At 39.8% G+C, this 25,431-nt stretch overlaps 1 protein-coding gene across 1 annotated transcript; it reads left to right on the forward strand.

Annotated features, from left to right (window-relative positions):
* The first annotated feature begins 914 nt into the window (after positions 1 to 914).
* On the forward strand, positions 915 to 23,859 carry OBI1 (ORC ubiquitin ligase 1). The gene is made up of 6 exons (XM_071431012.1): positions 915 to 1,279; positions 5,824 to 5,959; positions 6,941 to 7,032; positions 8,683 to 8,931; positions 12,083 to 12,171; positions 21,528 to 23,859. Exons 1-6 carry the CDS (start codon positions 1,208 to 1,210, stop codon positions 23,029 to 23,031), a joined length of 2,142 nt encoding a protein of 713 aa, XP_071287113.1. The 5' UTR covers positions 915 to 1,207; the 3' UTR covers positions 23,032 to 23,859.
* The last annotated feature ends 1,572 nt before the right edge of the window (positions 23,860 to 25,431 follow it).

Here is a 25,431-nt window from a genome sequence, read left to right on the forward strand (position 1 = left end):
TTGGATTTGGCCCCTTGGTTTCCATGGATCAGAATCTTCCACAGGGCATCATCACACGCAGCACCTTGCAGGGCATGAGGGCTTATCCCCGTCCTCATTTCCTTGTTGCCCCCAGAGCTGCATGGGCTGTGCAAATCCCACCTGAGCTGCCCGGCAATGCGGTGGGCCGAGAAGCAAAGCTGCCCGTGCAGTGGGAGGGCAGTGTGGGAACCCAGCAGTGATGCCAGGAGAGGCTGCAGATGGACTACAGGTAATGGGGAAGGTGGGCTCATGCCCTGGGAGCTTCCCCTAGAACATGAGAACATGTTCCCATATCCCAGGAAGGACTTGTGGGACTGAGACCAGAGGAGGCCACCAAGTTGGTTAGAGGGATGGAGCACCTCTCCTAAGGCTAAGAGAATTGGGAATGTTAAGGCTAGAAAAGGCTTCAGGTGACCTAATAGTGACCTTCCAGTAACTGAAGAGAATTTACGGGAAAGATGGGCTAAGACTATTTACATGGGCATGTAGTGACAGGAAAAGGAGGAACAGATTCAAATTTAAAGAGAGTGGGTTTATATTAGAGATTGAGTGGTGAGGCACTGGAACAGGCTGTCCAGAGTTGTGGATGCCACATCCCTGGAAGTGTTCAAGGCCAGGCTGGATGGAGCTCTGAGCAACCTGGTCTAGTGAAAGGTGTCCCTGCCCATGGCACCGGGGTTGGAGCAAGACGATCTTTAAGGTCCCTTCTATCCCGAGCCATTCCATGATCCTGTAATTCTATAACTCTGTGATTCAGGGCAATTAACAGAATTAATTAAGAGACCAGCCGTTTATTTAATTCAGCATGATGAAACCTGAGCACAGCAAAGGTTTACCAGGGGGAAGGCGATCACCCTTTCTACCGCGTCGGCCTCCTCCTGCACAGGCACTGTGCCCGCGCTCCTCATGGCGCCGCGCTTCCCCCCAGGAATGCCGTGCGTAGGCTGAGGCCTCCACGGACTCCGTGCCGCCCCTCGGGGGGCAGCAGCAGCACCAGAGCAGAGCCGTGAGGGGCCGCGGCTCCCGCCCGCCCTCCAGGGGAGCGCTGCCAGCGCGCAGGGCGCTCCGCTCCGCCGGGCGGCGGCTTGGCCTCGCCGGCTGCCGTAGCGGGGCTGGCGGGGCCGGGGCCGCCCGCCCGCGGGACTTCCGTGCTGCTGTGGCCGGGCCGCGCCGCTCGGGGCCCGCCATGGCGCAGCACGGCCCCAGCGTCACGCTGTCCCTCACGCTGCCCATCACCTGCCACATCTGCCTGGGCAAGGTAACGCCGCCGCTGCCCGGCCCCCGCGGGCCCGCGGTGGGTGCGGGGGACAGTGTGGTCCGGCCGGTGGCGGCAGCTCAGGGGCCCCGCCGCGGCTCGACGCTCTGACCCTCGCCGGGGTTGTGTCCTTTAAGGCTCCGGGCGGGGAAGGAAATTTGTGTGCGGGCCGTTCCCGGCAGTGGCCGAGGCTTGCTGGCACCCTCGGGAGGTTGGGAAGCGCGCGTTGTCCCGGCGGGAGCGGCCCGGGAGGTGTTGAATGGGCCGGGGGGGCTCAGGTACGCGGGTGTGCAGCTCCCCAGGTGCTGGTGCTGAGGTTTGGGGGTTTCTCCCGGTACCAGTAGGATACTCTGTTATAAAATGCTCGGGGAGCTTGCGTTTGAGTGTGGTGCTGTGTCGCGGAGGACAAGTGAAACAAAGAGGGGGTGTGTAAGCAAGGAGGTTTAAAAAGTGTTGAGCAAAACTGCAGCAGTCGGGAGAAAAAGTTTCCGTTTCCTCTCTCTGACCCTTTCTCAGTTCCTTTCTCTTCTCCCTCGGGAAGCAGAGGGCTCTTGCTAGCCTGTTCTTCTCTAAAAGCCCCAGAGCTAATTTCATGGCTGTCACTAATTGCTTCTCAAATTCTTTGCGCATTCCTTACTACTCTTTTTTTTTTTCTCGTTTTCTTTTCTTAAATCTCAACAATAATTACAAGGGGAGACGTAGCCTTTTATGTTTGTTCTCTGGCATTTATCGTCTGGTTTGTTTTTACCTCACCTGGCCTTTACTCCCAGACCTTCTCTGTTGGAGTGATAACAAAAGAGCAAGTACATTTGATGTGTGAAGTAAGTGTGTAGCACTGGCAGTGAAAGTAGTCAGACGTCTCCCTTTTCTTTTGTCTCATAGTTCTAACAGTGTGTTACTTTTAGAAACCGTGTTTACTCATTTCTTGGGGTTTTTTTGTGGAAGCTGAGCAAGACTTTCTGGCTGTTGTCCTGTTACTTTTCTTTTTCTGTTTATCTGTCTAATGGAAATGGAGGAGAACCCAAGTGTACTCTGTATGTAATGCAGCGTGGATACCTTTCACTCTGCAAAAAGTGGAAGGAATGACAGGAGGAGACTGAAATTAAACTGACAAAGATATTTGCTATTTGAATCCATTCCTAGTTACTTTCTGATCTGAGCACTTACCATTTTGGTTAGGAATTCATTCATATCTTGCTCTAAAGTCACTGTGTCATTCCAAGCCACTATTTCATACTTTTGCTTCCTTTTTAGATGTTCCTGCATTTGTACTGGAAGAGGCTTCCACCCTCTTCCTTGCTGTCTTGCACTGAGATAATATATTCACATATATGAATGAGTTGTGAATCCATTGGTGATGCATGTAATAAAGATATTTGAATGCTTTCATTTTTAGACGTGTAAATCTAATTAAATTTTGGCAAAGCTGACAGCTCTGACTGCCCTTTCTTTTTGATAGACATCTTTGTCTCTAGCTCGGAAGTTCATTGAAAAACTTCACCAGAAAAACCCATTTTCTTAGGATTAAGGTTAGAGGAAGGAATTTGTTTAGCTTGAATTAGGGAAAAAAATCTTGTCAGTTTTTACTATCTCTTGAGGGAAGCAGGGAGTATCATGGAGGGTTGACATAATCTGATACTTCCGTGGTTTGTAGCATAGACTTCAAATCAAGTGGAAGGCCCACCCTAAACTCAGAATGTATCTCTTGCTATCCCTGCAAAATTTGCAAAAGTCTGACTGCAAGATAGGAACTATTCACTGAGTATTATGGTAAGAGGATAAAAAAGAAGATATTGCAGAGAAATTCTTTCAATGAGTTGGGTGCTCATTGTTTTTAATGGAGCTGAAATCTTGGGCAGCAGAGACATATCAACCCATTTTGTTAATGTGAGCAATGTCAGAAAGAATATTGGCAAGATGTGCAATGACCATCTAAAATAAGAGTGAATTGCTTGGATCAATTTCATGTTTGTTACCTGAATGTTCTTTTGGTACACTCTGGGCTGTCTTCTAACATACCTGTATTTTTTAATTAGATAGCAGATCAGGAGCCATCTGCTTCAGACTGTTTTACTTGTCCCAGGATGTCTGAAGATGTCTCTTGATGGTTTTGCTGTCAACAGGTTGTTTGGGCTCGAGACACAGTTCTGTGTTGGTTGAAACACTGTAGGATGTCTGAGGATTGGTTCTCTGATGTGTGTCTGATTTTCCATGTGCCTGCTCCTCCATTAGTGCTGCCTGAAGGACCAGAAGTGCCTTCAAAGTGAAGTAGATGAGTACAGGATTGGATGTGGATCTGCATAGGAATGGCATTATGTTGGAGAGGAACATTAGGAAATTGCTCAAAATCACTGAGCTGATCAAGCCTTCTGAATTAAACTATAGTCTTTCTAGACATTATGGTCAATGAATGAACTGGAACTGTGCTGTAATTCAAATAAAATGCTTTTTTAGTAATTGGTATGTCCTGATCCCCCACCCCCTCGGCTTGTCACAGTTAGTGGGAAGGGCAGTGGCACCACCAGCCATGGTGTGACATTTCTATAGTGGCTTTTGCTCTTCTGGTGTGCCTTGCTTTGTGTGGATCCTGAGCCAACAAAAGTGTAAAACCCCAGCCCTGAAATGAAACTTGTAAAGGTGTGTAAATCAGAAGCACTGTACCCCGGAGAGTAATAAATGTGACTTACTATTTTGCTAGAGATATGGAGTAATCATTCATGTGCAAGAAGTGTGCTTTTGTGTCAGGTTTGGGGTAACTGAGGGTCTCTTGCTCCCTGGGGGGAAAACCTGCACTCATGAAATGTCTTTTCCTGTTTGGATTATTTTATGTTATTCTGCTCTGTATCTTTTCATCACCATCTATATAACTATTCTTAGGCTGCTTCAGAGTAAGAAAGAAGTATGGCTAGAGAAAAAGTCTTTTTTTCCCTGCTAGCTGCAGGTGCGAAGGCTCTTTTTCTTATAAAAGAAAGCAATAAGTAACAGGATTTTTTAAATTAGAAATAATGGAAATTTAAATGTTTCCAAAGCATTGGTGTGCTAATGCTTGCAATAATCATAAAAAAAGTCTTCTTAATTAGAGGTGACAGTTCAATCTCTCTTTGTTCATACTTTTAGTAACTTGAGTTTTTGTTTATGTATAGATAACTTCCTTTGACTCTCAGGATTGTCATATTGGAGGTGTTAAAAATACTGTGAATCCTGTAAGGTGACAGAGGCATAGAGAGTGAATTGGAGAAGAAGGTAACAGATCTGGGCCTTAATGAATATCCATGAATATTTCAGTGGTTAAACAGTTGGGGTTTAGCTCGTGCAATGCGGATCATATGGGTACAGTTGCTACAGGACACGTCTGGTCTTCTGGCCCAAGTGGTTACTGACTGTCCTTTCCAGGTGCTTGCTTCTCTCTGCCAACATTTCATTTTTCCTTTTTAGTTTGACTACTTTACTAACAGAATGAAAGAGGAATATCTTGAAAATCATGAGGAACTTCATTTAAAGATGAAGATTCTCTTGAACTTGGGTTTTAAGTGCAGTACAGTAGAATTTACAACAGTGTATTTTCTGACACTTCTGTGTCTAAGAATAAGTTTCTTGGAAAAAGACAGGAGTGAAGGAAAAACAGTTATTTAAGACCCCTAACACAAATGCTAATGTTAACAAGTAAGAGATTCGAGAGTGTGTGTTACAGTAAGCTGTAGCCAACTGCAGTAAGGCATTAAGTCTTTTTCTTCTTTGTCATATTTGGTCCCTCTATGCACATTTACTTTCAAACAGGGTTTATAGTTAAATGACAAGAGAGAATAGTGCATTGTCATTAATATTTTCTAAAAGTTTGTTTACCCTGATGTTTTGGAAGGGGAGGGCAAGCTTGAAAGAATCTGTGTCTGATTGGAATATTTAATCCTTCAGTTAGCTGCCCCATTCTTGGCTAATGACTTATTTAGTAGCAATGCATATCTAGCAGGAGACTTGAATTAGTGATTGCTGGTTCACATTTCAGCTCTGTGGTTTTGGCCCTGATCCTTTTAAAAGCTGCTTTGCATGAAGCTGATTATCCGCAGGCTAAAGTTAATCTGTAACACTTTATGTTCCAATGATACCTCTTCCACAGCAAAGTGTTGGATGGTGCCAGTAGAGATCCCTCTGTGCCTCGTTTTTGAAAAGGCACCTACTTTGATTGTGTTCTGCCTTGGATGGAGAATGCATTTCCCTGGAGTGGCTTGCTGTGGTTCATGGAGGTTGTGGGGTAAAGAAAAGGTGCTGCTGCCCCTCTGGTTATTAACAAGCTCTTGCAAACAAGGACCTTAGTTCTGCAGAAATTGTTATAGCTTTGGTGCCTTTAATAAGGGAAATCTGGTGTTGTGAGTCAGGAGATTGCTCCTAGCTCGCTTTGCTAAACAAGTGTCACTTTCCTGCAAGGCCAGACTTGCACTGAGAGATGGGGTTGTGTATTTTTGTATTTTGTTACTCGAAGGAGTTTTAAGATATTCATAGAGTCTGTTTGTTTTTTTTTTTTCTTTTTATTTCCTCTTTTATGCTAAAAGGTCCGTCATCCAGTTATCTGTGTGAACAACCATGTTTTCTGTTCCATTTGTATTGAAGTGTGGCTGAAGAACAATAATCAGTGCCCAGCTTGCAGGATTCCCATCACACCTGAAAATCCCTGCAAGGAGATTATAGGTAAGGACAAGTTTAGGCTTTGAAATAACTTTCTGGTATTTAATGCTGGAGGAGATTTCTTTGAGTCCAGAAATGCCTAGATACCTTTTCTTCTGTGTGTTTTTTACCAACATCTAAGGAAGAATTAACTGAATCTTTAGCCTTGTAGCTATTAGGGATGTTGCTGGAAAGTTCCAAACACGTTATGTATATTAATGGCTAGATTATCCAAACACAATAAGTACCCAATGGCTCTAATTGTTTTTAAATCTTGGTTGGATGGTGCCTTTAACTGAAAAAATGCATTAAAAATGCATTCTTACCTATACATTGCAACCTGTTCACCTAAGAGACCAGCAATTATCTCAGAAGTAGTGTACTTCAATCCAGAATCTTGAATGAGTATGCAGGTTTTTTTACTTATTTATTTGTTTTGTTTTGTTCATCACTTCCTCCTTTTCTTTTTTTAAGAAAATTACCCTTAGCATAGAAATAAGACGAAGCTACAATAACAGCATGAGGCTCTTAACTTTGCCAGAGCTAGGAAATACTGCAGTCTTTATTTGACATAAAATATCAGCCCTGCTATTTCATTCTAAGAGAAAAATTTATCTGAATAATCTCACTTTAAAAACTTACTTAGTACAGTAACTTGTACTAATTAAATGTATGTTTGATACCCTGCCCCTTTCCTTCAGCTCTGTTTTATTAGTATGGTCTTAAATAACATAGGATTCTGTTAAGGAAAAAAATAGTTAAAGAATGTAAAATTTTCTTCCTGTTGTTAATCAAGATTTTGACTTCTAAACATTACTAGTAGGTACTCAAGTTGAACCTGTTTTGAAGGTGAAAGGACTTTAAATCTTCCATGGTAGCCAGTTGGTCCAATTTAGCTTCATTTGTTGTTGATAATATGAAAAGTTGTATAAGGTGGATTACTAGTATTGAATTGACTGAAAAGGAAACAGTATCAGTTCTTCTTTCATCCTATTGTTGCTTTAGGAGGAACAAGTGAAAGTGATACTATATTTAGTCCAACAGTCAGAAAACACCTACGTAAAACAAGACTTGAATTGCTCCACAAAGAATATGAGGTAAGGACAAGGGGGAGTGTCGTTACTTTCCAGATGAACTGCAGCTCTTAAACTACAACATACAAATGGTCCTTTTGCTTTGAGTCCTGCTGTTTCTAATTTGAGTAAAGGTGTATACTGTATCTACATGAAACTCAGTTGCATTAAAATGCCACCTTTTGACTAAGGTTACAAGAGAGCATTTGCTGGTGCTGGAAGTGTTCCCACTGAAGCCATGGTAATAGTCTTTCTAGACAACAGGTAGCCAAGTACAGCCAATTCTTTCGTTTTGTGGGAATTTGACCCCCAGGTGGTATGGCAGCATTTTCTTTATGCATATTAGGTGTAGGGAACTTTTTGGTTTGTCTTCAATACCAACACAGACATTTTCTGAAATAATTCTCTGTTGCTCAGAGAGACTAAATTCTGTCTTAAAGAATACAGCTCACTGTAACCTTCTGGCATAGGTTAATTTTTAGCATTATTGGTTTATTGTTTTCTGAAAGTGAGTAAATGCTTGAAAGTAGAGCTGAATGCTCCAATCTCCTGCTGGAAAAATACTCTCTTGGGAAGAAGATGGAAAGCTGTTAACAGGGAATGTGCTTAGTTTTTTTTTTCTCAGCTGTTGTTTCCTCAGTAGCAGCAGTGTGAAGACATCACATATTTTTGAAGGAAACCTAGAGAGGAGAATGAGGGAAAGGAAATGGACTCTCTCTATATCCTTACCACTGGGGAAGTAAGAGCTGTCTTTTATGACAAGCTTGCCCATAGGTCAGGTTCTTTTAGTCTCTCTGAGAGGAGTAAGGAAAAGATGCTTCCTGCCTTTCTGTTGAATCAACTCAAAATTCATACAGCTAGGATAACATTAATTTCTTCTAAAAAACCTGCTTATTTTAAAATGATTGTTTTCATGCTGGGGACAGGGGCAGGCATGATTATTTGTGAAAATATGCCTTGGATTTATGTAAATGCTGTATATGGCCTCCTTAAGTAGTGTTACCATGAGCAACTCATACACTTGAATTGGTAAACAGTGTAGAAGACATGTTTTCAGGATAAATTATTTCTTTTATCCCTTTAACAAGAGGCTTTGGAAGGTTTTTGGTTCCCTGTGGCTTCAGACTAATACAGCTAGGAGCTTTGTTCTTTGCATTTTGAGAGTCTTCCCTAAGATGTTGCTGCTTTGGTGTAGCTCGAGTGGCCTTTTCCAGGCAATGTTCTGCCTGTTTTGGATTTGGAGACTTTCAGCATCCCAACATGTGACGTTTCAGAATAATAGGAGAGAAACACTCTTAAATAACAGCAAATGAGTCAGCAGAGGACAACCTTAAGAGCACTCTTGATACAGGAAATCCTCCCACAGAGTGCCCTAATAATAGATTCATGTTGCTGAATGCTTTGAAGCTTTTGGTCTGCTCGACAGTTTGTTCAGGGTCCTTTATGTAGTCAAGGGATTCCCTGCACTAAAACCTTCAGTATGCTTGAGTGTGCAGGTTGATTAAAATCCTGCCTAAAGCACAGTACATGAGCGTACTTAGATATATGTGTAAGTGAAGGCATGCATCTGGGCTTGCCAAAACCCGTGTTTCTAAAGTGCTATGGGAACTTGCCAGTATTATTTAATTAATCTCACAAATTATTTTAATTCCTCTGAATTTATGACAACTTTAGGATGAAATAGAATCCCTGCAAAAAGAAGTAGAAGATCTGAGAGGTAAAAACCTCAGTTTACAGATACAGCTGAAATCTCTTCTGGATCCTGCAGCATCAGCTTTATCTTGCCAAAATGAGGAAACTAGCCAGTCAGCAAATGAAGCAAGTACCAGTGGCCCAGAAGCCCCAGAGGAATGGAGCAAAAAGCTGAAAACTGCCAATGATATGTGCGAAAAACTGATGGATAATGTGGACAAGCTAAGGGAGGTAATAAATGTAACAAACACATTTCTTCAGCTATTTTGTAGTGTAACTGTTTTGTGTTAGTTAAATGGGAGTAAGAGGTACTGTGACCTTCAGGTACTTCATAGATCTAGAAGAAGGAGGAAAAAAATTGAATTCCAGTGACTGTTGGCGTATCATAGTATTTCCATATAGCCCTTGCAAGTGTCAGATGTTATTGCTTGTTCCAGTGAGTCCTGTATGTGACTCTTATTCAACTCCTCTGTCACTCTATGACTGGGTAATTGGATTATAGTAGCACTTGTCGACAGTATTGATGACCAGATTTTTCAGGCTTGCAATAATCTATATAATATATCTATTTTGCAACATTCAGTGGGCAAACACAGTACAGTTGGCTAAGGCAGATTTTGCACTATTGCCCTCCCTGCTAGCCGATATTTTTGGTGCAATTTGCTGAGGCAGAGTAACTTGACCCTTTGACTGAAAATAGACAAGCTTCAGCATTTTATGACCAGAATATCCTTTACTGGAAACCTGCAGACTTTTTATACATCTTGATGTAATACAGAAGTAAATCTGATACTGCAGAAGCAAGGATGAAGGAGATAGGCATGTCAAAAAAACCTCTAAATAAATAGCTGCAGGCACAAGTAAGATCACCTTAAACATTGAAGAAGAGTGAAATTTCAGATTAATTTGAAATCAAGGTAGAAAAAACTGGACTTGTATTTATTCAAAATGCTGCCTTGATTTCTTCTATTAACAATACTGGGTTACTTCCTGCAAAAGTGAAGTGTGGTGCGTTTAGGACTTTTTAAAAAAGTTTTAGCATTAATAGTGTTCACACTTTTTCTGTGCTATAGACTTGGAGGCACTCATTGTGCTATTCTGTTATTTTGTTAATGTGACACTTCCAGGACCCCAGGAGCTTCAGATTCACTTGTAGATGGCAAAATAGGATTCACAGCAAGAAGTTCTTGTCTGCCTATATTTTTGTTAGGTTTCTTTTCATCAAGTTAAATTGTACTGCCTCTTTCTTTTTTCTCTTTTTCTTTTGGGATGACTAAGTTTTTAACTTTTTTCCCTAGGTAAGTAAAAAGAGCACTGTAACAGGAACTGAAGAAGGGGTTTGCTTGGATATTTTTTCAGTGTAACTTTAGCCTTAGCAAGAGAAGAGATTTAAGTGTATGAAATCTCTGAATTTGGTGAAGAGTTAGAAAAAAATAGAGGCTTAGATAGGTTTTAGGGAAGAATTCTTAAAACTGTTGTCATAGAATCATTTAGGTTGGAAAAGACCTTTAAGATCATTGAGTCCAACACTTTTTTCCCATCTGTTCCCTGTCCAACAGCTGCTCAATTCCATAAGTACCTAAAGTCAGTTGGCTCTGGCAGACCTTGTCTCACTTGTCAGCGTGCACTGCCCATCCCTATTCTGAACAAGACATCTTTCCCATGCCCACACTGTCTGGAACCAGAAACCTTCTCCCTGAAAGTACCTGACCCAGGAGTTTCAACCAGTCAGCACTTCCCAGTTAGACAATATCCCTCAGTAAATGTGGTTGCCACCACTTTCTTTTTCAAATCTAGACCGAATCAGGAAATAGCAACCACCTTTATCATTTAATGTTCTAGAGCAGACAAATATAGGAATGCCCAAATAATGCCCATTATTACTTTGAGTGGAGTCATAAAAGCTATGGGAGTGGTGAAACAAACTCCATGGGAGAAAGCCTAGGCTAAGTACACTCATTAAAAATGCAGTTACATTAACTCATTAATGTAGACATTGTGCTATAAGTGGGGGTCCCTTGCAGATTACTGACTTGGAGGGTAGAGCACTAGAAGAAGGACACCAGAGGGGTTCAGTCCCACCTTTCCATGTGCCACATGGATGCCTTGCCTATCAGTGCTACACAAGTAATGAAGTTTTTTACTTTATTATGTAGCTGGGGGAACTGTGTTTTTGGAAAGACAGAAAGGGCTTGGCCATGTTGTTAAATGGTTTGATGATGCTTTGGAACTAAGCGCTCCTGAATTCTCATTCATTGCTTTCAGGATAGCTTTTTTGTGCTTTTATTTTTAAATATCAATTAGTTGACACTCATCCCTGGGCTCACCCTTCCCTTCTTTGCCATAAGTCTCTAGCTATTCTTTCTGTACTTAGGAATATTGTTATGTTGGGGATAGGAGGTGTTTGTTTATATTTTTCTGCTCCATTTCTCCTCCCCCTCACCTGGAAAGGTTGCTAGGGATATTTGTATGAGCATTTAAAGTTCTCTGCCTCTCTTCTTTCACTGCTTGATGCTTCTGAATAAGTACATTTTACTCTGAGTCCAACTGCATAGCTCTTTCTTCAGATCTAGCTCTAGATCATACTTTTATTATGCAGTGGAAGCGTTATCTAATTGAGGCTATGAATTACAAGTCCTGGACTGGTGGTGCTGTTTTTAGCATAGGGAGATGGAGCAGACTCTAGGAGGTGCAAAGAGTGTATTCTGCGTGTTGGGATAGTGGCATTCGTTGTTCTGAAACATGGTGGCAGGAAAACTCTCTATATGAAGTGTATTGTTAACAAGGGTGAGCTGAGCTGAGAAGAAGGAATTGACCTCAATTCAAGGAGTAAGAATGGTTGTGAATCAGGAATCTTAATCAGAATGTCTTGGAAGAAAGTGAAGAAAGACTGCAAATAGCTTGTCATAATGGATTTGTATCCACAGGATAACTATGCTTTAAAAACAAGCCAAAAACCCACAAAGTAATCTTGCTCTAATTTGGAATGGAGGAAGCTGTTCAACATAGTTTTGCTGATACCTGCACATTGTAATGTTAATGTACTTAACGTATTTAGTCATGTGGAAAAAAAAACATGGAATTGCCATTAGGACATCTCCTTAATGACTTTCTGTGCTAACTAACATAGCTGTGTTTATTTCCCTAGATAGGACACTTGCAATGTATTTTGGGAATATAAATAAAAAATGTCTGTTCGCTATTCAGTTTTGCAAACCATTTCCCATGGTGATTTTTAAGTGGTGTCCCTGTCTGAAGGCTGTTTCCTGCCTGCACATTTCTAGTTCTGTCTCTTTAAAAAGGAGAAACAGCTTGTCCTATAAATATTAGAAGTCATTTCTGTTTCACTGTATACTTATTTTTTTCCTTTTCTTTTCCTTAGGCAAATAAGAAACTGAGCGTGGAAAATAATAGCCTTTTAAGAGAGAATTTGCGACTAAAAGCTGAAGTTGATAGTAGATCACCCCAAAAGTATGTGAATATTTTAAAAGCTACTATCTTTTATTTATAGACTGTTTAACTGTTGTAGGCCTGTTTAACCTAAAATTGTGGTGGTGTACATGGTGTTGCATATGCGTCTTCAGGTATACTTTGGAATTTTTATCCTCATGGACTTAGGTGAAAAATGAAACTTACAAAATAGCAGCAAGTGGGTGAGAAATGCAACTTAGAGAATCACAGCAAGTCCACAGTGAAGGAATATGACTTGACTACAAATGCTGTTCCTTTGTTACGTGGCCAGGATTGAAGTACTGGATTTGTATTGAAACACTGGATTTGTGTCTGGGCAACATATGCAGAATTGAGCTTCTGGAGCATGAGAACATTCTCAGAACTGACATTTATGTTTAATAGTCTGTTTTAAACAGTTATAACACCAACAACAATACCCTCAAAAAGCAAAAACTGCACCATACTCATTAGAGCTGTGTTCTAAGGTGCCTCTTCTTGGGAGAACTTTATGAAGCAATATATTGATATTTTTGAAGTTCTTTTCCTTTCTTTCATTGGTTTTCTACCTTTATTCTCTCATTTGTTTAGATATTAAAAAGCTAGTAGCTATATTGGCCAAAGGTTTATACAGAGCTTTTGAGGAAGGGGATTGGGAGGCACCTAGTAATGTGAAAAGAAAGTTCTCCGGATTTTGTTCTAGTTCTGGCAACATGCCTGCTGGAAGAGGAAATTCATCCTTGTAAAAGAGCTTACTTGCCACACTGCTTGTTATTAGAGGCAACAGGAAAGAAGATGCATGATCCTTGTGCTGTGGATACATGAATGTACATGAAAGTACATTATGCCCTGATGACCCCTAATAAGATAGAGCCCTGTTTAAGGCCATGGCAATGGCTTTTATGGCATGGTGTATCTTTTCCCATAAGACTCAAGAGTGAGTTGGCAAGGATGGCAAACTTAAAAAGTAAATAGATATAACTAAATAAATCCTAGAAAAGAAAATCTAGAAGACACCACATAATCTAAATTGATTTTTACTTTTCTGATATCAGGTGAACTCCCCAGTGGAAACAATTTCCCTTTCTTATAGCTTGTGCATGCTTTACCGTGGTTGCCTAAAACAATGCTGTCACTTTTCTGCTTTAGAAGCCCAGATATAGTCAGATGTGATTACAAATTGGACAATGTCAGGGTCTGTCTTGCAATCCAGATACCCACTAGATTGGCCTGTCCGTGTCTCTGCTATTATTTTTTTTATAATTATTTTTTAGTCTCCTGAACAAATGTCACATCCTGCCTGCCTATTGGGAATTTTCTTTGGCCTGTGATAACTCTAGAGCTGTGCATGGGATTTAGGGCATTAATTGAATCAGGCTTAAACTGGGCTAGGAACAGTTCAAACACTTCTGGAGTTTGTATTTTTGTACCTGATTCTGCTGTATTGAGTCTTGTCTTTTCTTTGAGCCCAGTGTGTGCTACAAGAATTTAAGTACATGCAAGGAAAAACTTGTCCTGAAAACAACCCTTCAGCACAATAAATTTAGCAATTTTGATTCATCCAGCCTATACCCATTTATTCCTCATCACATCTTAAAGATTGAATTTGTCCAGGTCTTCTAGATACTTTTGACTTGAGAGAAAAAGTAAACTTGTGTTTATTTGGTTTTGCTCTGCACTCAAGAACCTCCAGTGTTTATGCCTTTCTGAAGTCATAATGCTTAGAACTGGTACAAGACTACAAGAAGTCTTGGTAGCACTAACGAGAGCAGAAAAACTGTCTTCTGTCCTCTAAAGCATATCAGTATCTTGCAATACCTTTTTTTGTTGTTTCCTTTTACATGACACTTCTAGCACAATGGCCAGTACCAGTTCTGCCAAATTGCTATTTAAAAAGTTACCTTTCTTACTCATTTTGCATTTGTGCTTTTAGTGTCCCCTTTCAAAATGGGAATTAACCCATTTATTGGCTTTCTTTAGGTTGATGTTTTGATGCATATCAAACTCTATTCTTTCAAATCCCAGATACATCCTTCAGATGGTGAGAAATCTTTCCTATCTTAATGTTGTTAGCATAATTTTTAAGTTAACTTTCATCCTTTTGGTCATTAGTCTGGTCAATATCCAGATCAGACCTAACATCAAGACATTTTCTAAATATTCCTTCAGCTCTGATGGCAAACTTTGATAATATTTAAAGGGTCTTTCAGCTAGGCTTAACAGTTTGAACAGGGCTTGGAATAGATAGGGTTTTTAACATGCCTATAAAATCAGAATTGAAAGCATAGGTATCAGAGCCCAACAATTTCACTAGAATTAAACTTCTGTGCAAGTACATGGATTTGCAAGTATAGTTGTTCCTGTGTGCTTTATTCAGAAGTTTTCAGAATGTAATTTTTGTGAAAGTGTCTGAGTAGGTCTCTAATGTAATTTAAAATAGCTACTGAATTGGATTTTTGTAATTTAGTGTCACCACTGTTGTTTCATTTTTCATATAGTCCTTAGCTTCAGATTCTCAGGTACAGATTCATGTTTAAACAAATAACTAAAGTAACTAAATAAAACTGTTATCAAAATATTTTGTAAAGGTTTTGTCAGTATTCAGTCCCTGTGTATCCCAACTGTAGTTCATTTTGTGCATGATGACATTGGAGCTAAATAGCTCAACATAAATTGTTTTAGTGGACTTTTCTTTACAGAAGAGGGAACACTAATGGCAGGTGAATGATCCCTTTGTAACACAGACTCTTCCTCTTACATCACAGGGAAAAGTATAATTAGTCTCCTTCAGTGGTCAATAAAAAACTTTCCTTTTATCATAGACTTGGATTCTTTTTTTCTTTGTTCTTATCCATTAAAACCTGCTGAAAAATGTCATGTATGTCAATATAATCGATATTTCAGCCATGTCAGGAATTTTTATACATTTTTTAAACTGATGATGTTGATTTATTGATTAGCTTTTTATTTTTTTCCTGAAAACATTTTTGAGACTAGACCTTCACCAGAATACCATACCATCATATAGTTGGGACACAGGTCTGAAAGGCAAATGAGGGTAAGTTTCTAGCTCTGATTCTTGCCAAAGACCTGCATTAGTGCTCCATTTCTCAGGCAAATCAGGCTGATTTGTGGTTGTTGTTTGTTCTTTCTTTACCTTTTCTCCTGATAAATTTTCAGCGACTTCCACTTTCAGGATACAGAACAAAAAAACTTCTGAAACTTAAGTTTTGCAGGATAATAAAGCCCTATTACTTCCAGCTCTACTTGGAATAGAAAACTGTTAGGTCTGTTGGCAGGGCACAGTGGATCTAAAAGCGTTTTTGGCAAAGGGATGTTTGCTTTTTACCTGAAGGAAAATAACTAGCAAGTCCATCTACTCCAGGGTATAGTGTATTTTATGAATGGTTAGATTCAAATCGTTTTGAACCAGACTTCTAGGCTTCCTAGGAGTCTTTTCCCTAAATATTTAATTCCTTCTGCCAGTTAAAATCCCAGTCTGCAAAACTATCTCTAACATGCATAAAATTGTTGCATTATCTTTTTTCTCTGGTTTTGCAAGTTGTTTTATTGTTGTCATTTAAGGAGGGAGGAGCAGTTCTTCAGTTTTACTGTTTATCTTGTCTAGATTTGTGACTTCAGGTACACTGGTATCTCAACCTGTTGACCTGTTGATTTTCTTCATCATTCTTTACAATATTAAATTTGTACCTAACTCAAATATTTCTGCACATACCAGACTAAAAAATTCAATCTCTACTTCACCAGACCTATAAATAGGCTTCTAAAAACCCATATCCACAGGGTAAGAACATTTGCTGTCTTCCCTGATAGAAAACTGGGCTATGGTCTCGCCTCTGTAAGTTTGCTGGTCCAGAGGAGTGACCATTTTTGAACACTAGCTGCAGTGTGGCCTTAAAAGTAAAGTAGAGGAAAGTAGCATATAAATAGCCTTCAAATGAGCTCTGAGTTCTTGAATCATAGCATTAAATCCTAAGAAAGAGCCCACTTCAGGCATGAAGATCTAAACCTTAGGCAGATGGGTAAGGACATTCAGATCCCATTCTGGTTTTGTGAGGTTTCCAGGAGGATTGGGGTTTTTTTAGTAGTTCTGAAATAATTCTTTCTAGCTTTTGCTGTTTGCTGACCTGGTGATAATCTGCCTTTCTTACATGGAAAATCAATGATTCACTGATAGATGTTAAAATGCTTGGAGAGGCTTTGGATATTTGTCTAAATTCAGCCAATTCCCTTCATGAAAGGGGAAGCTCACTTCAAAGAATGAACCTGACTTGTCTGTTCCCAGTGGACAGTATGTCTTGACTTTTTGTGGGTTTTGGGGTTTTTTTGCTTGCTAGGAATAGGCCCGCATCTGGCAGTAATGCTTTTTTTAGTTCTGATGTCCATGCAAATATGACACACTTTTAAGATAGTTGTATGAAACCTGGGATGTTGCCAAGATGTTTCTGCAGATCACCTTTCATAGGTGATATAGAGGGGAATTGCAGAACTGGTACAACTGGTACATGATACCACCAAAGAATTGTAGTAAGTAGTGGTTCTTTCAGCTGGTGTGTTCTTGAATTTCCTCCCTTTCTTTCCATCTAACTGCAGAACCCAATGGAAAATGTGTATCTAAATGATGGGGACGGGTTTGGTTGTACACTCTGGCATTGCCCTAATCTTAGACACTAATAAGCCCGGAGCGTACCTTGTCATTTTCCACTTTTCACCTTTTGTTTCCTTTGGAGGATGCATCCTGAACTGCAGGGTGGTTCCCAGCCTGGGCCATCAGGTGATTAGAACTGGGGAGTCAAATTCCATAGCACCCTTGCAGCCCCAGTCTTTGGGAAGTGGTTATACAAGAAAACTGTCCATTGCAGCTGCTTGCTATCCAGAAAGAGAAAAGTTTGTTTGGGGTTGTGTGGTTTTAAACTGACTCACAGGCTCAACCAGACAGACGTGCTGCAGTCAGTGGTCACTGATGTGTAAAATAAAACCTTAAAGCTGAATTTGCAGAACTGATAGGTAAGAAGAGAAGGAAGAAAAAACTGAAAAATTTGTTGTTCAACCTCACCAACAGTTTCTAAATGGACTTCTTCAGAAGTTGTTGTGGTTTAACCCCAGGCAGCAACTTAAGCCCCACACAGCCTTTCACTCCTTCCCCTTTTGGGGTAGAGAAGTGGAGAAGTAAAAGTGAAAAAACACATGGATTGAGGTAAAGACAGTTCAGTAGGGAAAGAAAAGCTGTGTCCAAGCAAAGCAAACCAAGGGATTCATTCACCACTTCCCACAGACAGACAGGTGTTCAAATGTCTCCAGGAAAGCAGGTCTCTGTCTGTGCCTAACAGTGACTTCAGGAAACAAACACTGTCACTCAGAATATCCCACCTTTACTTCTTTGTTTCCCAGCTTTTTCCTCTGAGTGTAATGAGTTAATGGTCTGAAATATCCCTTTGGTGTGTTGGGATCAGCTGCCCCAGCTGTGTCCCTCCCCAGCTTCTTGCGCACCCCCAGCCTTCTCACTGGTGGGTTAAGAGGCAGAATATGCCTTGTAAGAACTGCACAGAAACTGTAAGAAGTTGTTCTTACAACTGCACTTTTGTGAGAATGGCACAGGAGTAACTAAAACAGTCCCTGTGTTACCAGCATTGTTTCCATCACATATGCAAAACATAGTCCCATAGTAGCTACTGTGGAGAAAAGTAACTGTATCCCAGATAAAACCAGGATAGGAGTACTCAAACATAACTGAGGGAGCAGTTATGGAATAATGCAAAGGAGGGTGACTCCAGCAATGTTGGTTATTCTTGCTCACTATAGGTGAGGGATGACTGCAGCTTTCTGATTGGTGTCAGGTTAGAATCATGCTGGACAAGAAAGGGACTCTGACCGAAGAAAGGTCCTGAAATATGAGCTTGAAATGTTCATCTAGACATCCAGTGTCACTTCAGACACTATAACATGTACACTACCGTTCCTGGGGCTGGTAGCTGTGATACAGGGTCTGTAGATTCACCCTTCCAGAGTGATATGTGGGAGCCAGCAGTCATGTAGAAGACTTTAGGTGATGTAAAATATTGTTAGGTGTCTGTGTTAAGGATCCAAATCCCACTTGAAATGTGTTCCTGTTCACTTTATGAGTGATGGTTTTGTTTTTCTGGGCTTGCAGTTTTCTATACGAAGGATGTACTTGAAATGCAGTGAGATCCAAAGTCATTGTTTCAGTGATACAACTAAAGAACAAGACCCTAACACTCAAAAGTCATTCCATGTATGAGAATATGGCTTTCCTTTTGGTATATGTGTGCTCTTTACCACATGTATACTAAATACCTTAACTTCTACCAAAGAATTCATCACCTTGTTACCAAGTGTGAAGTAATTCAAAGACTTCAGGAATTATAATTTATCTGGATTGTCAGGTGAATTTTAAATTTATTTTCATGTAACTGTACTGCATTCTGTTACTATTGTCATAAGACCATAATTTTTTGGCTATAGCAAGGCTCACTGTACATCTGAAGGGAAAAAAAGAAGAAAAAATCTCTTACAAGTGGTTTGGTTTGGGGAGATTGGGAGGGTTCTGGTTTCTTTAACCAAAATATGAATGTTTTCAAACTCTCTTCTGGCTTGCTAGATCAGTCACTTAAGTACCTATATCTGGAGTAATTGGCTGTCTTAAAAATCTATGTCCTTGAAAATTTAGGAAATAAATGTATAGAAGTCTTTAAGCAGGAGCAGAAAGCAAGTACTGTTCTAATGCCTAACTGCAAAAGTAACTTTGTAGGCAGCTTGTCATAAATTACATTTCTCAAAACCAAAATTCCCAAGCACATCCCTCTGCAACAATTAACATATTAGTGATGCTATTTGCCTTTGAACAACATACTGTATTTTTTTAACCTGAGGACACTTGTTATAAAAGTTACACTTGAGAATACAGTGCTTCCTCATAAGCAAATCTCAGGCTGTCACTAATGCTATTTGCATTAAATAAACATATTACACCATTCTTCCATTAAAAAGGAATTACCAGGTATGCATATAAATGTAAACATGTTTTCATTTTTATGTCAGCATGTCTGTTAGAGGAGACTCCAGAAAATCTTCCTCGTTTTACAAAAGCATTTTTCCCTCTCTGTCACTTGGCTATTCAGCTAAATTGTATTTTTGTGTCATCTTTCTTTTATTAGGGAATGTAGGGTTTGCTCCTGTAACACTGTGTGAATAAATCTGTTAGAGAAAGGCAAAATAAATACCTCTGGATCACCTTAGGAAGTGGGAAAGCTCTTGCTTGGGCCCTGCTGTGCCACAGTGACTCTGTCCTTATCAAACTAAAATCTGTGTTCCTTTAACTGGAGGAGAAAATAAACCCAAATGTGTTGTATATAAGGATGGTCGTTTCATGTAACCCCCTTCCCCTGAAAATATAATGGAAACATTCTTGAGCTGTGATTCTTCTTTTCATAGGGGAGAGAGAAAATCTTCTGTGCCTTTTTTCCTATTTCCCTCTTGTGTGCAGCTAGAAATGGACCAACTGCTATAAGCAGTTGGGAAAACTTGTTTTCCAGAGGGCAAGCAAATGAAAAATTATCTGTCTTCTTTTTTTTATGAACATGGAAGATAACTGGGTAGAGATCCTGTGGAGGTGAAGGGGTCCTTGCCTCCATCAAGTTTCAGTCCAACTAGCTTCTTTTGAGGAAAAAAGAAATCTTACTAAATATAAAATTTCTACATTGCCATTTCTTGTCTACAAGGAAGTGAATGGTACACACCAAAACTGTGTGAAGCTTTAGGCTGATCTAATTTAAAAAGTGGTCTGCTAGCTGTGACAGAAGTGACTTAGATGTTCTGTAAATCTTATCCATCACTGAACCATCTACACCAAAGTCTTCAGAGTTCTTTAAATATGCAGAAGCAGTTAAACAGTGAAATATATCAGTAGATCTGGTCACTCCTGCCCAATTTTTTGGGGCTTATGATAGCCCTTATTGCTTTCCCCAGCTGTCCAGTTAATTGTATTGCAGTTGTCAGCATACAGCAGCTTCCTGCTGCTTCGAGCTCACAACTTGAAGAAGCAGAATGTGGTTTGCTGGAAATGCATGCATGTATCCATGGCTGTTTTGCCAGCATAGTTGGAGGCCACAGATACCCACCTTCAGATTTCACTGATCCAAGGGTTGCAGTGGGAGTGTTTTTTGAAGAGGTGAGCTAATGGAATGGGGAAAATGGAATGGAAATTTAGTGTGACTCTGAGGGAGAGACAGGCAGACAAACAAAAACACAGAAATTTCAGGCAATGTTTAAGCTGAAAGAGTAAATAGAAGCCTGTGCTGTAACACGGAGCTGCAAGATGGAAAATGGAAATTCAGTGTAGGCCCACATAGAGAATTATCCTTTCTTTGTGATATGAATAAAACCTTATTTGTCAGAGTTGCAGGGTGGCTGCAGGTCCTTCCCTCCTTTCTAATAATATCAGAACTTTAATTGTTTTTTCTTTCTGTAAATTGAAAGCCTTGGATGCAGCAGGGAATTCCCTGGTGCTCACCTGTCAGTGACAGGTTAGAATTAGTCAGGGCATATAGCTGAAACTTTCACCTGCCCTCTGGGGAAGGTCAGTCTTGAAAGCTGGTGGAGGATGAGCAGAAGGCAAGTCTGTATCTTGGCAGTTGAAAATGTGCTCAAGCTGGAAACCCCATGAGCAGACAACTTTCACAAACCACAAGCAGCAGATTTTTGTATTGGAGTTAAGACAGAAATCAGATTGTTCTGGTTGTAAAGCTCAGAAAAGCAAGTAATTCAAAGTAAGTGGATATGCCATCCACAGGATGGGTGAGGAAAAGCTGTATATCTAACGGGAACATAATTGAAATTGTCTATGTAAGTATTTAAACCACCTCAAAGGACTAATGCAATTTCAGCATTTCATATCAGCATTTTGTTTTTGACAAGGTGACATTGTGAAAGAAATGTATTGTAAAACACTGCTGTACTGTAGGAAAATGATTGAATGTAAATATTTCAAGATGTGGACCACTGTTCAAATGTTATCATAAATCTTTGCCATTGTTTTAGGGGATAATTCTTCATGCATATTTGAGTTGAATTGATAGAACCAGCCCCTGGAAGGGTAATCTGCTTGTTATTGCCTTGCTACCACTAATACTTTAATTTTGTCTTTTCATGTATCACCTCCACCTGTATGTTATTTGTGATGATTTCAGGGGTTTTTTTTTCATAACTAGCAGAGAGAAGTTCTTTTGTTTTCAAATTAACAGAGTGTTTAATAGCTTTGTTCTGTCTTGAAATGAGCTTGTAAACCTTCACGAAAGTGTCTTTTTCCAGCTTAATATTTTCTTTCTTTTTTATTGCAGGTTTGGTAGGTTTACAGTAGCTGCACTTCATTCCAAAGTGGAACAAAGTGAACGTGAAATGAACCGTCTGAAAAAGGCACTGGAAAGAAGTGATAAATACATAGAAGAAATAGAGTGTCAGCTTTTACAGCTGAAAAAGGCAAGCAAAGGAAGCCAGACAGTGAGTGCTGTTAGTGAGAGAGTGCTTTCCACAGATGCTGAAGGAGGTGAGAGCAGTGAAGATACAACATGTTTGAAAACCCAAGCTGAGGAGAAAAAGGCTTTGAATACCAGTCAGAGTCCTGACAGTCTTGAGCAGCTGACAAGTGGTGGAACTTGTTTAGGCTCTTCTAGTCAAGATGGCTTGAACAGTTCAAATACCCAGTGTGCCCCAAAGAAAGAACTATTTCCAGGATGTCACAGAGTTCTCCTGGATGAAAATAGTACAAATATGGATGCCTGCTTAGAAGACCAGTGGAATAAAATTGAGGAATGCACCCCATACAAAGATGAAGAACTTTATGATCTTCCACCACCATGCACTCCTTTTCTGTCTCTCAGTCGCCTTCAATTGAACACTCCTGATGGAAAAGAAAATGCAAGAAAACCATCAACATTCCTGAGAAAACTGAAATTTGAAGGGTTTCATGACACTTCAGATGATTGCAGCAAAGATTCTTCCGAGCACAGCACAAGCAGCTGTAATAGTGAAAAGAAGCTGAACTGTTTTACTGCAGGAAAATCAGGGGTTTGGGGCACCTGCCCAACAAATTTTGCTGAGAACTTAGATTTTGATGGATCAGAGCAAAATTCTGTAGCTGGTCAGTCAGATGAGACAGCAGCAAAGTCCAGTGATAAAACAAGTTCTTGCTTACCTAAGAGGTTGCATACTCTCTGCTCTTCCGAAATGAACCGCACAAGAACCTCCAGCGAGGCCTCTATGGATGCTGCCTACCTCGATAAAATTTCTGAGTTGGACTCAATGATGTCTGAATCAGACAACAGCAAGAGTCCTTGCTATAATTTCAAGTCCTCTGATATTGATGGTTCTTCAAAGTCAACAGAATGCGCTAAACTTCTGAATGGAACAGAAAAGAATCTGGAAGAGATGAATGAGGAGCAGAGTATGAAGTGTCCAGAGACAAGCGATCTGGTAGCTGACAGAACGGGTTGGAAACCTGCTATGTTTTCTAACCTCTCCCCGTCTGATGTAGATATGAATGATCACTTTCCACTGTTTACAGGCCAAAATGTAGTGGCTACTGATGCCAAACCTCCAAACTCTTTATTTCAAAGGGACTTTTCCCCAAATGTACTGTTCAGTAACTCACAAAGGTTATTTGAGGAACAGAAGTTTGGTTCAAGTTTTTTAAAGATGTCATCTGATCTTCAAAGTCAGATTAATCCTCCTTGGGTGTCTTCCTTTACAGCTGAAAGGAAAAATAAAAATGTCAGTCAGTCAACCAAGAGGAAAATTCAAAACAGCCTTTCCAGTGCTAGTCCATCAAAAACCACCAAAAACTGATTCTGCTTAGGAAATCAAACGTGACTCAAAGTTGTAAACCTGCAAATGATTAATATTTACAGGTGAACTTAATTTTTAATGACTTCGATGTAGTTCTGATCGTGTTGCTTTCGACTATGTGAAAACTGAACATTCGCCTGCCCATTGCAAGCTCTTTCCCAAGGAAGAACCATTCCAGATTCTTTTGACTGGGCATTTTATTTACCTGGGGGCTTGGGAGTTTTTGATGCTCTTTAAGTTATCAGATTACATGCTCTTCCAATTGTGAGCACAGCTAATGGCTCCTTGACAGTTCTAAGTGGTCTTGTCAAATTAGTCATTTATGCAAGAATTAGTTTTAAAGGTTACATTTCCCATTCCTAAAGATTACATTTTGTGCATGTAAGGCAGCTACTGGCCATATATCCTATGGATTCATGAAATTGCTATAAATTAATGCCAGTTTTGCCATAAAACCTGCCTCCCAGAGGAAATGTTTCTGCTTAGACTATTTCATAGCACTGTACTGTACTGTTTTAAGTGGGTGTAAGGTAGCAGCCCCTTTCTTTTCAGGGTCACAGCACTTCAGTTAGAAAACATCACTTTTAACACTGTAATTATGGCTTGTCTCTTTTTGAAGTTAAGCACAATTTTTAATTTAGTACCCAAAAATCATTGTTATTCTAAATGTGCTTAGTATGCCTGTATAGACCATAAAAATGGGTTTGTATGCTAATGATTTGTTTACCTAATGTGCACTGAACATCTTACATTAATACTGTACCATTTTACATTAATACTGCATGCTTTTCTATGTGAATTGAATAAAACATGTTATAAGCACTGTAATCCTTCATGTTGCCTCAAATATTGAATTAGCAAAAAAAAAAAGGGGGGGAACTTTTTCCCTAATTTGGAATATACATATCTAAGTTTTGTAAAGCATAAACCTGAGCTTATTCACAAAAAAAAAAAATTTAAAGATCTCCCTTCCTCCTCCTTGTTAGACATAGTACCGTTCCAGTGTCAGCATCGATGCGGTTGATGGAAATGGCTTTCAGCCTCTCTGGAGGTGACTCTTCCAGAAAGTATTGCATAGGTCAACATAATGTGATGGCCTGCTACAGGCAGGAGACCTAATTAAGCAGCAGAGCAAAATTGGTTTCTTTGCATTATTGTGTTTTAAGTTCTTTTTAAGGCCATATTTAATTACAAGATGCAGAGGGGTTTTTTTTCCTATATAGGACTCTGATGGCATTTCTTAGAAACAGACGTCCTCGCTCCATCAATACCTATGATATGAAAAATCCATATGCTGCCTTTTGTCCCTTTGAAAAGAGTGATAGCCACTTGGAAAATTTCAATGGACTGGCTCATCTTGTAGAGTTAGGTTCTGTAAGCTGTTTGAACAAGAACTATGCCTCCCATTGTAATGTGAGCATGCATTTGTGCAATTGATGCGTTCATTCTGAACTGGGACTTTTCTTTTTTGAGCTTTACCAAAAAATCATCATTCAAGCCATACATGCAGTCATGAAAACTCAGACTGCAAACAGTCCAGTGTTTTGTGGTGACAGGCAGCATGGCATTGTGCTTGCATATACTGCTTTCAGTATACCACCTGAATTTTTAATCTTCACAGAAAAATCCAGTTGTTCAATTTTAATATATATTTCAGAAATTAGGGAGGTCTCAAAACTGACTCTTAAGTTATCTATTACTTGATTTGACAAGTTTTACTAAGAGTCAGAAAAATGCTGCCTTACTTCAACTCTTTGGGAGAAGAGACAAAGACTTTATTAAAACATCCTTGTGTTACAGAGCAATCACAAACACACACTAAGTGCTGTGTGTTGTGGGTTTGTTTCATTTTGTGAATTTATGGGCTTAATTTTACACTCTCATTTTTCATGTTTCACTTCCAGCTACAGAGGCATGAATACAACTGGTGTCATGCCTGAAGTCAAACTAGAATAAAGGAGATTTTTTTCATGTTACTCATCCTTTGAGCAGGAACACCACATACAGGCTTGCTTTTCAATACAGATGTTTTGACCACACGTGTCTTGCAGCTTGAATAGATAGAAGAGCCAAGCCTAAGGTTAAAAAGGTTGCATTCCTCTTGTCTTAAAATTTGGTAATGTGATCAGTGCAATATCAACTCCAAAATTTCAACTAAATGTAATGACTGGGGTTTCTTCAGATACAAATTTCTCAGCTGTACATGGGGTTTCAGTTCTCCAGGCTGTGTTCAGTCAATGCCTTCCTTGCCTAATCTCCTGCACTTGACAAAGTGGCCTAAAGTAGAGCTCATTGCTGCTAATTTTTCATGGTAGTTACCTAGTTATGTGATAATGTAGAACTGGAGTACACAAGATCTACTGGTTTAGTATTAAAATATTTATTGAGACAATAGACATT

This window comes from Agelaius tricolor, unplaced genomic scaffold, assembly GCF_023055355.1.
Source record: "Agelaius tricolor isolate 1412-34295 unplaced genomic scaffold, bAgeTri1.0.p SCAF_7, whole genome shotgun sequence".
NCBI lineage: Eukaryota > Metazoa > Chordata > Aves > Passeriformes > Icteridae > Agelaius > Agelaius tricolor.

Excerpts from the sequence above, each read along its gene's own strand:
- OBI1 (XM_071431012.1), top strand. The coding sequence starts at position 1,208 with ATGGCGCAGCACGGCCCCAGCGTCACGCTGTCCCTCACGCTGCCCATC. Across the intron at positions 7,033-8,682 it reads TGCTCCACAAAGAATATGAG|GATGAAATAGAATCCCTGCA; the intron begins GTAAGGACAAGG and ends TGACAACTTTAG. Across the intron at positions 8,932-12,082 it reads ATGTGGACAAGCTAAGGGAG|GCAAATAAGAAACTGAGCGT; the intron begins GTAATAAATGTA and ends TCTTTTCCTTAG.